Consider the following 13,196-nt stretch of genomic DNA (forward strand, 5'->3'; position numbering starts at 1 on the left):
ATTTTGGCCTAAATCATTAAGTCAAGAACCACCATAGCTCCTGAAAATCTCTTAGGCTTGACCCAAAATGAATTAAAAACAGGTCACCCAGCACCCAGCAGAAAATGAGCGCAGGGGTGCCTCCAGCTCTAGAGCCAAAAAGCCGTCACTGAACAGTCAGCCCTAGAACTTCACTGACTCACAAGCACATTTGTTGAACTCTCTGTGGAGAGAGGCAATCAGTTTTCCTGATGCTCCTTTACATCAAAAGTTCCAGTAACAGAAAAAACAATTGTAGGACACCTTCAGGGTGCCCCATATAAGAACATCCACTACAGTGAGCTGCCTGTGTGCATCTTTGAAACTTGAAAGCACCACGAATGTGCACAGCATCCACTGACACCACAATATGTCACTGTGGGGATCAAAGCAAATGCTGAGTTTACACGGAAAACATGAAGAAAGTTGAACTCCCCGGAAGTCTATATCAGATACTAAAAATTTAAGGAATAAATTAAATAGGGTGCTGTTAATGACAGTTCAGGTTATACATACAGCATAAGAGCATACACAGAGTTTTAAAAGACATGAAACTAAATGGAAATTGCTCAAAAAAATTCAAAGGTCCTGTAACAAGGCATTACTAAAAACACACATGGGTCCATAACCATTGACATGGTACTCTAAATTTTGAAGCTAAATTTCAGATGGTATTGTTTAAAAATTTGTATTATTTTACAGCACATCAGCTAATAGATCAGGCTTACTCAAATTTTCCTCAAGTTTTCCAAACTTGCAAACCTGAGTCTTCTCTTTAAACATTGCCTTTGTTTAGCAATGTGGACCAAAAAAATGGCAGTTGCTGCTTCAAGTAAGTGTCTACAAAATTAATCTGGATGTACTAAACCACTCAGGTATAAAAAAAAGCCCAAAACAAAGGAACAAAAACTAACCATCAACAAAAAAGGACAAGGAGAAAGCCTAAATGCTCTATATGATCTGGAAGATCCCAAATTCCTTTCAACCTTATGCAAAGCGTAATTGTGGCATTTATACGTCGCAAACTCCAAGGATTATATATGCTCACCACTTTTAACATGCTGCGACAACACCAAGCTCAGGAGGGTCCATCTTTCTGAAGAGACTGATTCTGATGAGGCTGCTCTAGGTTTTAAACCCAGGTGACACAGATCATCTGCCAGCATTACCAGTCTTTCTCCAAGCGTGTCTCCCTTCAGCCAGTCAGAGACTAAGGAAAGTTTTGTTGTGCTTGAGCATGCCTAGATCATGAGAAAAAAATTCCAAGAATCTTTTGAGGGTATAGTAACATAGAATGATTTGTGTAGGAAGGGACCTTAAAAGTCATCTTCCAAGTTACTATTTAAGTACCAATCCCCTGCCATGGGCAGGAACACCTTCCACTAGACCAGGTTGCTCCAAGCCCCATCCAACCTGGCCTGGAACACTTACAGGGATGGGACAGCCACAGCTTCTCTGGGCATACCTGAGCTTCTCTGGGCAATAATCTGTTATTAATTATTAACTTTTATTACTAAGCAAAAGATTAATGTCAAATTTGCACACACAGAGTGGGAATTATATCAACTGCCACAGTCTCCAGGTGTTCACATCTGCAACAACACCTCCAACTTTCTTTTGTTCAGAGATAGCAGCTTATGGCTGGGTCAGATCTCTACTACAGAGTGAAATAAGTCACCTCCTGGAAATGCTTCCTTTACCTTTCTCCTCCAGCTGTAGAGACCAGGGAATCCCTACACCAGAATTAGAAAAATAACTTTTGGATTACCAAGTTGGCTAAAATAAAATCTATTTACAACATAAAATCTGTTTATAGCACCTGAATTCCTTTAAGAAGAAATGGAGGGTCACAAATTAAAAACATTATTTTGGTGATAAGCCACTCTAAGTTGCAAAATCATAAAAACTGAGTATTCCTAAAATAAACAGCATATGTGAGGGAAGACCCTGTGGTCTATGCACTAGATTGTAAGTCAAGTGCTATGAATTCTTGTTCAAAACTTTGTCACAAACTTCCTATTTCATCCCACACAATCACTTAAATGTCAGTTTGTCAATATTCAGTGTGGAAAAATGGAACACTACCTTTTCCTTGTAAGCACCTTGTAAGGATTATGATATAAATAATCATTTAAATTATTGGTCTGATTCCCAGCTCCATTCTCTCTAGTTTCAAAGGGATGATCAACAAATCAGGAATCCCTCTGGCTCAAAAAGCAAACTGACCAAAAATAGAAGGGATAAGGATTCTTTTTTTTTTTTGAATCATCATTTCAGCTTTAAAACTTTCTCCAGATTTAAATTAATTTAAAACAAACACTACTCTGAAACTATTACTCTAAGATTTTCAATTTATGGAAATTACCACTACAAACACATGTGAGTCTCAAAGCTAACATCAGAAGATGTATAACAAGAACAAAAAAAAAAATCTTAAGAGGTACCTTTTGAATTATCTGGAGAAAAATAATCCATTTCAGATCCATCTGAAAAGAAAAAAAATTCCTGAATATTTAACAAAATCTTTGCTGAGTAGAAAGCAATAATACCATTTTATCTGTTCTGCAGGGGATAAGTAGAAGCTGACAAAATCCAGTAACAAAGTTATTGATTATATAATTTCTGTCTACTAAATCTTTCTCTACCACACCCATCAGTAAGGGGCTGTATTTGTAAGAAAGACTACCAATGACTACTATAAAAGTACACTGTATAAAGAAGCAAGAGCAGAGAAATTCTGATGCTACTTTTTTTAAAATTAATTATACCATATATAAAGGGACAGAACCTTTCACCCCAACACTATCATGGCAAGCTTTCCTAAAACTACCTTTCTTATGCTGAACTTACCCAAATTCATGTAGAGTATCTTTTATTTGACAATGCCAAAGTAAGATTATTAATGAACCACAACTCACAGAAGCAGTAATGACTGATAAAAATCAGTAAGACAATGTACAAGTCATACCTTTGCTAAATCATCAAGAATGACTTTCCTTTCATCATTATTGTTGCAACAATGAAGTACACTGTATAAAATATCAACCAGGAAATAGGTGTCTTTTCTCCAGTCTTCTTTCAGCCAAGTTATTAAATTCATATATAAAAATTGTACAGATGGACTTTGGTTATGAGCTTTCATTTCGTTTTGGGATTCAGCTTGAGCAGGGCTTACGTCATTCCCCTGCTCTAAAAGTACTTGGAAAACTCTGTTTGAGGAAAACGAGTTGAGCAGGGCAGAGAGAAATTTCAAATGCTGTTCTGACTTTTGTTCATTGACATACACAATGCTCAGCTCAGCAAGGTTGCAGACTAAATTCTCTAGAGGTTCTTTCCTTAGGCGTGAAGTTTGCTGCAAGTCAGCCTGAATTTCAGAATCACCAGTTCTCACTTCCGTGAGCTTTTGATTCTCTGTGTTCCTTTCAGATTCATCCTCGTCTGTAAATCTGATTTTTAGAGATTTTCTGTTGCTTGGTTTTGTAGCTGTCTTTGGATTATGAAGAATTTCTAGCATACCAGATATGGCAAACAGTGATTTCTCATCAGCATCCAACCTATCAACATGAAGTATACACAATTTTAAAAGATGGTCCCAAAATTCTGACAAGAGTTTCTGGAAAACTTCATCTGTGCCATCATCATTGGAGAGTTCTGCTTTAGCTTCCCAGGAACTCAGCATTTCTGCTGTTTGATAAAATAATGGTCCACTTTGTAACTTGGGCTCCTTAAGTACAGCATTGGTAAACGGAATTAGCTATAAAGACAAAAATAAGTATTGAAGAACAGCCATCCAATTAAAAAAATCTTTTTATTCTTTATAATGCCAAAAAATTAGATAATTCTGAAAAACATTCTGGAAACAATTCTGCAAGTATCACAATTACTCATGCTTGAACACTTAATAAAAATATACACGTTAGGAGGTGCTTTTTTCCCCCTTAAATATAATTTAAATTGCACAGTAAAAAGGGTGTTTTCATAGGAAGAAAAGAAAAACTAAATTCAGACCATTACTTTTGTCACACATTGCTCTCTACAACTGACTGAAAGGGGGTGGCAGTGGGTCTTTTCTGCCATGTCTCAAGTGAAAGCATGAAAAGGAATGGCCTTAAATTGTCCCAGAGGAAATTCAGACTAGCTTTTAGAAAAATAAAATCACTGAAAGAGTGGTCAGGCACTGGAATAAGTTACCCAGGGAGGTGGTGGAGTCACCACCTCTGGAAGTGCTCAAGAGACACCTGGATGAGGCACTAGGGGACACAATCTGGAGGCAATTTTGGTGGTGCTGGGCTGACAGTGGGACTGGACGATCTTGAAGGTCTCTTCCAACCTTGACAATCCTGTGTGGGTTTTTTTCATAAAACTAGGGAAATTCTCAACAGAGAAGTAAATCCTCACCTAAAAATTCAAATTTTTCTTCAGTTTTGAATTATTAAATGTACACACAATGATATTCATTATTTCTGATAAATACCTGGTCACATATAAGCATTTGATGAATTTGGTTTTGGTCTTCTTCTCTATTCTGTAGTACAGCAAAGCATAGACACTCCATAAATGCAGTTATAATTGCTGAACTTTCTGAAGGGCTGGCTATTGTTTTCTCATTTGACAACCTGTGAGAGGACACAGAGTCAGTTGGGTTTCCAAGAAACTCAGTATGAATGTCATCCATGTACCCTCAGTTATTTTGTTCTGATCCAGAAAACACCAGTATGACAATACAGGATCAAAGAATCACTTATAGGAGATAGATCAAAATAAATTCAATTAAAAAAGTTAATAAACCCAGGCATTGAATAGAACCTATATCAAAATAACTTCTTCATCCAGTCCTAACATTCAGAAAAAAAAGATCTATGTAAACACAGAAACCATGTACAGGCAAGGACACAGTCTCATGTCAAAACTGGCACTGGCTGTCCAAACTCCTTTGCAATTTTCCACACATACCAGAGGTTCAGAAAGTATCACTTTCTGTCATTACAGGAAAAAAGTAAGAAAAAAATAAGGGAACAAAAAAGAAAATAAAATAAAGCCATTTAAAGACAGTCTCACCAATTTTGAGTCTGAAAAACTGCAACTTGTTTTCTTTTTAATGAATCACACAAATTATTTATATACAAATTATTTTTAACGATCACACAAATTATCATAGAAATATTACAATCATTTTACTACTTGTAATAAAATTCTATACACTTTCCAAAACAAACTCCTACGTAACTCTCTTCTCCAAGAGCTCTGCTAAAGGTCACACCCAAAATCAGTCAAGAACTGATTTTTGTTTAAATACATGAAATTTCAATATTTCATAAAATAATTTCTATATGCTTTTGAGTATACAATGCACATGTGCACATTTAAATTACATTAGATAGAAAGTTGGTTTTGATGTATTTTTAAGGCACAAAGTAAAGGCAGTTTCAATGCTTTAAAAATTACTATCACGAGAATCACAGTTCCTGCATACAGGAGACTTCACTATCACAAGGCTAATCCCCAATAACTTCTGTAAGAATTATACATTGGTGAGAAGAGCCTGATTCTTAAGAGTCACTCTTAATTATAATTAATTTTCCATATTCAAACTTGTCTTGGAATAAATACAAAGCTATACTGTAGCTATAGATAGATACATAGATACACATAGTATAATATATATACTATATAATAATATATATCATATCTAATATATTTTTTATATATATATACTTTTCTATATACAGTGAAGTATATATAGCTATATACAAAGCTATATACAAGGAAAGATAGGAATGCTTTATGTAAGGAAGGTGTAATAAAATGAAAAAGAAAGCTGAAGGTTTAAGATGACAGGAACAGCCAAAAAGGACTGACTCCAGTGTTGGATATTGAAAAGAATTTTTAAAGTATCATTTTCATTCCTCTTTAAATGCTTAAAGATCAGTTTATTTAAAAAGGTAAAAGAGACTGATTCCAAAATAAATAAAATTGTGGCTCATACCCTTGAATTATAGAGCTGAAAAAAACTCTGAAGTATTCCAGCTTTGGTTCCACAACGCCAGGAGGCACCTTGCTAATGAAAGGCAGGAGGTTTGGGTAGATAACAGTAGCTAATCCTCGCCCACCTTCTCGAAGCACTGTCCAAAGCTTTGGCAGAACTCCCTTCCTGGCATTTACATGACTCCAACAGTCCTACAGAAAGAAATTCACTTACTATAAATTAGACAAGAATATATTACCTCAGAACTCCAAACTAGCCATTTAACATATCTCCCTGTATTATAGCTGAAACAAGTTATTGTGGAATTTAAATTAAGTTACTCACTTGCCAGTATTCTTTAACATCACTTTCTTCCTATTTCAGCCTGTGAATTTAAGAAGTTAACGTGATAAAACTACTTCTGCATTGTTTAAAATCAATTGACCTTCCTTGCCAGCCAACTGCAATTAAGGGTTTCTCTTTAATAATACTTTCATGATGCGTCATAAAAATCACTACAGTAAGTAGTCCTGTACTTAAGTTCTCATTATCAAGACCAGCCAGTGACTGACTTCAGAAATATCACTAACCTAAAAAAATTCTTATGATTACAAAATGCTTTGGCACTTTCGCCTCCTCAAAATTTTTTGTCATCTGATCTATAACATTTATTTATACTACATTTATTAGAGTTCCAGATACCTATATTTATAACAAGCTCAACAAAGACTGTCTAGGTTTTTTTTTTTTCCACAAAAAATTTGTTACAGTTTATTCCAGCAGTTACAAAAGAGATCTGCAGCATTAAACCCTCAAAGCATCCCAGGCTATGGCAACACCTCATCCTGCTAACAAATTCCTACAGCAACACCTCATCCTGCTAATAAATTCAAAGCTAGTGTTTCACCTAAAATTAAGGGGGAAAAAAAAAAGAAAAAGCTATAGAACCCTTACATTTGAAGGGGTAACAAACAAACCAGAAATGCACTGCAGGTCATTTTTGTAACTGTCTTTAACAAAGAAAAAGGTTTTAAGCATTACTTTATTTACTAGTAACTACATTTAATGAAAGGTTTCAGAGTTCAATTCAATTAAATTCATAAAACAACTCCCATTTTCAGATATGCTAGGCATGGTATAATTGAAAATTACACTGAAAGAAGGAGGATGTAGCCTTGAGGAGCACCTGTTATCAATCATAAAAAAAACCCAGTGAAGCCTTTCTTCTTAATTCTACACAGAGAACAGCAACACTTGGTGAAAAGTTAAATTTGAGGAAAATATCTGCCCCTTAGGCTTCCCACATTACCTCAATTGTGGTGACAGTATAAAGCACTGATTCCCAAAGAGCAGGACACACCACGGCATCGCTGTCATCAATGCTGAGAAGAACCGCAGGACAAACTCTTGGTGCTTCAGCTTTCACCACCTCAGGCAAGTGCTGGCAAAAAGCAGAAATCAGCTCAAAGAAAGCTGAGCGAACCTGACAGAGGCCACAGAAAAAAAAACAGAATCTGTTACTACATGTAGTTTACAAGATTCCTTTTAAAGACAACATGTCATCCCCATATTTTATCGTATCAACAGAAGTTTAAGTATTATTAAAAATGAAGGGAAATATAGCCGTTATTAAACACGCTTATCAAATATTTTAAAGTAATTTGTTTAGTGATAAAATGCTTATCAAAAGTTGTATTTTTATATACTTCTCAAAAGGCATTTTTTCACAAAAGCAACACAAAACTTTTAAACAAAATACTATTGCATGAATTCATCACTCTATGCACTGCTAGTCTTGGCAGACTAAAGACCAGTAAAATGATGTAAAAAATGAAAATCCCAAAGCACCAAGAACACGTGGTAAGTTGACAGAGTCTGTACCTTTTACATGAATTTTACATTACAACAGATTGCCAAGTAGATAATGATGACATGGAAATAAAAATTTAGCCGCCTGGACAAATTTCCAAGCAACATTGTCTATAGTGGGTTTGGGGTTGTTTTTTAACATTAAGTCTGGTCAGATATTAGTCCTAGATCAGAAAGATTTACAATTATGTTAACTGAACAGTCTCTTTAGCCTTTCTGGCATCTACCTAGAAACCCAAAGGCTGTTTCAAACATAAGCAAAGCACAAAGTTCATTCTTGTAGAATACAAGTAACTTATACTTCCTTAAGTGTATTACCTTTAACAAAAACCAAAATAAAGAAGAAATCAAAAAGTCACCTGTGAGACATTGTGTTTGCTGTATTTCCAAAATTTGTTTTGGGACAGAAGTGACATTAACTTTTCCTCCAATGAATGCATCTCTTTCTTTGGCAACATGCTGAGCAACTTTTTTAAAGCTAACAAGGAACAGGTCAGAATCCGGAAAAATTTGGCTTCCCTTTCTTCTTCTGGTACAGTTCTCAGAAAGCAAAACAAACAAAAAAATTTAAGTGAACCACAAATAAACCAGTAGGCATCCCCAGTTTTTCTAAATTAAACTCTCTTTTTTTTTTCTTCTTCTTTTGATTTTAGGTGCCAGCAATGTAAACACATAAACTTTCTATAGGTTCAAAATTAAAGTGTTAGAAAAAAGAGTTTCCAGTCATCTCATCTTCCAACAACTCACAAATGCTATTCTTAAGCATATTCTGAAACAAGAATTAGGTAACTGATAATATTTTCAAAACCATTTATACTTAAGTCCCAAACAAAGTTGCTGGGATCTGGACCCAAATAATTATGCTGTCTCTTGAAACAAAACTAAATCCACTACCACCAGGGACAGAGAACCCAACACAGACCAAGACTTAAGTACACATTAAAGCAGGAAAACATACTGAGGGTCACTGAGTGTATCAGCTGTTTCTTTCAGAAGGTGATCTTGAAGTACCTATGGGAGAAAAAACAACACATACAAACACAAAGAAATTTGATGTTTATATGTGAACAATATAGTCCATACATTATTCAGAAAGAGACCCACAATAAAATTACACAGCCTCTGAATTGTCTTTCTAATATTTTTAGACATGCTAGTGAACAAAAAAGTAATTAGACTCATGTTGAACACAGTAGCTGTGGTACTGTTTGAAATAAATCTTCATAATAGTAAGCTGCAGCCCCATGCCAATGTGCTTCTGCTAAAAGCAAGCCCAACTGAGACAAACCAAAATAGTTTGATGGGCAGAAATGCAATATTTTACCTTTTTTTAATTCAGTCAATTCACTATCATATCTGACTGGCAGAAGAGCATTCACCTTGGTCAGAAGTAAACTTGTAGATGCTGAAATGCTGCTCAGCATTCTTTATTCCTTTTTCACTGCAGCTAAACTACTCCAACATCATTATTCCCTCTGTCAGGCACATTATGTGTTGACTGAGCATCATTACATAGGAATGCACACAAGGAAATTCACCATTCATTCCTCTGGTTCTAGTCATTCTCAACTCATGTCCAAAAAAACTGAGTATATTTTTTTTTCTCTGCATTCTTTATTCTTCTTCATTTTTATATTTCTTTACAGAAGAAATTCTTCCCTTTGAGGGTGGTGAGGCCCTGGCACAGGTTGTCCAGAGAAGCTGTGGCTGCCTCATCCCTAGCAGCATTCAAGGCCAGCTTGGATGGGGCTTGCAGCAACTTGGTCTAGTGGAAGGTGTTCCTGCCCACGGCAGCCAGTGGAATTGGGTGATCTTTAAAGTCCTTTCCAACACAACACAAACCATTCTACGATTATCTTCATAGAAGCAAAGTTTCAGGTGAGAAATAAATTTAATCATAAAGAATAGATGGGGGCAGGATGAGTTTCAAACTTACAATAAAACTTGATATGTACAAAGCCTTAAAGAAATATGGAAGTATAAACTCACATTAAGAATTTCATCCTTACAGAATACTAAGGCTTCAGGTTGTTTGCTTGAAGGAAAAGCTTTTTCAAAAGCTACTTTTGCAGCAGAAGCAGCAGGCAAGTAAGTATCACACTGAGCAATCAGCCAGTAGCCCATGATACTTTTTAAGTAAGGAGCTAAGTGTTTTTTCACTTTAAGAATCAGTTGCTCAAAAGATTGCTGAGTTGCTTCTCGAACACGGCGATCATGATCCTGTTAAACAAAAAAAAAGGAAGAAAAAAAAGAGAAAGGTTTATTGGTTTCAGAAATGTACCTCTGATGTCAGGTACTGCAAAGCAAAAGTGCTGATTAAAAAGCCACATTTGCAATGAATTATAGACTACATACATTTGAAAATACACACCACCAACTAAAATGTTTCCGTATCCCAAGGTATGGGGAGCATCCTAATTTAGTAGCATCACATTCCTAAACTGTTGTACACTCAGAATTGTAACCTTTTCCCAATACCCCTAACTACAGGTTTTGTTTCCACTTTATACAAACATTTAACAGACAGACAAGAGGCAGGAGAAACAGGAAGCCTTGAAGACATCTTTTGAATTAGAACTACCATAAAACTGTGCACCATTATCCTTATCATGACTTTCTTGAACTTTTCCTAAGAAATACATTACCATCTTTTGAACATAAAGGTCTAACAGGTATCAAGCAAGTACAGCCCAGACATCAACAGCTCAAGATTCCACCCACTGCCAGCACTGAAACATCTCCACAAAAGACAGTACTTTCCTTCAACTTCAGGTTTTTCCTAGAACAAGTCAGTAATTCCAACAAAGGCAGATATGTCAACAGACAACCTTAGAGGTGGTCACAGGAAGTATACAGGAAAGTTTTTAATTTAAATACTTCAATACTTACTAGTGAAATTTTACAATAAATTCTTGGCCAGTAAGGAAGCACACCTTTAACAACTTCAGCTTCTCTTTCCTTGCACATTGTCCCGAACTCTTGCATAGCCTAAAATCAAAATATCAAGAGCATGACTTAAGAAGTCGGGTAGATATGTCCTGTAATTTACCAGTTTGTATCTGAAATTGCAACTCCCTTTTTCAAAAATCAATTCATTTCTTGCAATTGAGCATCTATAGAGATAATTGCATGATGGACCTTGCTACAGGTTATCCAAGATATCTTCTGGATTCCAGTCCTAGCAAATCTACGAAAGTGAAACTAGTATTAGCTACCTTCACATCTTCTTCTATCCTTAAGAAAAACGTATTATTTTCTGATTAAAAAAAAAATATGGGGTACAACGAATACACCTACTTTTAACTTGGTTGTGATATCCCTCTTAGAAAGTTTTCTCAACACCATTCGGAAATCAGCATCCACAAGGCTGTCTATTTCCTCTGCTCCTTGAATTGCCGGAACATATCCTAGATCACTCTGAGATGTTCCAAAGCCAATAAACCCAGGCACTGTTCCACGTTCTTTGGCAAGGAGCTCTGCAGCTCGGCCACTGCTAGAAGGCTGCCAAAAAAAAAGGAACAGTCAATTACCTATTTAATTTTATTTTGCACACATCATGCATTTGAAATGATGATGCTATTTGTACTGTATAGTTAACCTTCTAATTAAAACAAAGTCTCACAAAGAAAAGTCCACTTGTGCTTTAAAAACAGAAGTTTGACCCAGAAAATGATTCTTCCCTTCTGGAGCAGGCTGAGAAAGTTGGGGTTGTTCAGCCCAGAAAAGGCTCTGGGGAGCCCTCATAACATCCTTCCAGTATCTGAAGGGAGCCTGCAAGGAAGCTGGAGAGAGGAACTCTTCATCAGGAAATGTAGTGATAAGACAAGAGGGAATGATTTATTAGATATTAAATTCTTGGTTGTGAGGGTGGTGAGGCCCTGGGCACAGGTTGCCCACAGAAGCTGTGGCTGCCCCATCCCTGGAAGTGTTCAAGGCCAGGCTGGATGGGACTTGGAGCAACCTGGTCCAGTGGAAGATGTCCCTGCCCATGGCAGGGGGTGGGACTAGATGAGCTTTAAGGTCCTTTCCAACACAAAACTTTCTTTGATTCTAGTCTATGATTCTGTAAATCAGCATTCTCTTTTCTCACAATCCGTGAATACTTACAGAAAATTTTATTGCTTTTATTGCTTTTTTGCCATACAAAAAGCCTAACAGAAAAGTCCTTCTGTAAGCAAACAATTTATTAAGAAACTATTTATCCTCCTTCACTACTTCTGGTCTTCCTAGTTCTAATCATGGGCCAATACAGCTCCCAGGAAATGCTCTTTGTATCTCTGAACAAATAAAAACACATAGACAAAACAAAGGATTCTCCCAACAACAAACGGGCCAAAAATTATTTGGAGCAAAAGCACACGTATGTAACACAGTATAATAAATACCATCCTATTAGTATTACAGTGTGTGTTCTGGACCTCAACATCTATTCGAGCTCACTCTAGTTCTTCACTGTATCAATGGCTCAAGGTTTGTTTCAACCACACTCTTTTGGGAAGACAACCCCAAAACTGACTGATACTTTAATGTCCTCTGGGACATCTCATAATCCAAATACCTTTTATTTCCTAACGACAGCAGTTTTGTGAGTTTGTGGGGTTTAAATCACCTTTTCTGCATGTGAGCCCTCAACTATTAAGGACATGCCGCTTTGAGTTCCCTAGTCTTCTCTAAATCCGGGGAGGCATTAGGGACCCTGAACACAAGGCTTCTCCTACATCCTGAGTGATAGGACAGATATCACAACGCCTATGGTCTTGGGGCAAGAGCGTGTTCTAAGACCCTGCACAGCAAAACACACCGAACGTTCCACCGGTACCTTGCTGAACCTACACCCCGGTGATTTTGCAGTTACGTCCTCGCACGCTGCCCTCTCCGTACCGACACCACGGTAGCAGCAGTCACACTCCCCGACAGCACGGCCCAGGCCAAGAGGTGGCCCGGGCCCGGCCCCAGCTACCGCAACCGGGCCCGAAGATCGCGCCGCCCCGCCGCGGCAGCCGGGCTCCGGCGGCCCGCCGCCCCCCGCCCAGGGCACACGGAGATGCAGGCACCGCGAGCCCCCGAGGCCTGGGCCCGGCCCCGCCGCCCTCTTCGGCCCCGCGGGCCGCGCTCACCCGCAGGTTGCCCTTGGTTCGCTGCTTGCTCTTGCCCCCCATGGCGGCGGCGGCACCGGGACCGGCCGGAGCCACGGCGGGCAGCGACACTTCCGGGGCGGCGCCCGCGGGCAGAGGGGCGGTGCCAGGGGGCGCGCGGGGCGGGAGCAACCTGCTGGGACAGGCCGTAAAGGCAACATTCTTAATGGAAAAAAGTAAATCCGTCGAACTTAGGTTTCGAGCGTCCC

At 37.9% G+C, this 13,196-nt stretch overlaps 1 protein-coding gene across 1 annotated transcript in view; it reads right to left on the minus strand.

The window, feature by feature from the left end:
* The window catches only part of LTN1 (listerin E3 ubiquitin protein ligase 1), a 30,927-nt gene extending 17,833 nt beyond the window's left edge, over window positions 1–13,094 (minus strand). The window contains exons 1-12 of the mRNA XM_085073470.1: window positions 12,970–13,094; window positions 11,150–11,353; window positions 10,742–10,840; window positions 9,842–10,072; window positions 8,811–8,863; window positions 8,212–8,392; window positions 7,293–7,466; window positions 6,005–6,195; window positions 4,493–4,634; window positions 2,987–3,772; window positions 2,463–2,504; window positions 1,067–1,259 (exon numbers count right to left, since the gene is read on the minus strand). Coding sequence (XP_084929596.1) covers window positions 1,067–1,259; window positions 2,463–2,504; window positions 2,987–3,772; window positions 4,493–4,634; window positions 6,005–6,195; window positions 7,293–7,466; window positions 8,212–8,392; window positions 8,811–8,863; window positions 9,842–10,072; window positions 10,742–10,840; window positions 11,150–11,353; window positions 12,970–13,011 — 2,338 coding nt within the window. The 5' untranslated portion in view covers window positions 13,012–13,094. The remainder of the gene's footprint in view (window positions 1–1,066; window positions 1,260–2,462; window positions 2,505–2,986; window positions 3,773–4,492; window positions 4,635–6,004; window positions 6,196–7,292; window positions 7,467–8,211; window positions 8,393–8,810; window positions 8,864–9,841; window positions 10,073–10,741; window positions 10,841–11,149; window positions 11,354–12,969) is intronic.
* Window positions 13,095–13,196: the final 102 nt, after the last annotated feature.

This window comes from Lichenostomus cassidix, chromosome 1, assembly GCF_008360975.1.
Source record: "Lichenostomus cassidix isolate B80296 chromosome 1, HeHo_3.0, whole genome shotgun sequence".
Lineage (NCBI taxonomy): Eukaryota > Metazoa > Chordata > Aves > Passeriformes > Meliphagidae > Lichenostomus > Lichenostomus cassidix.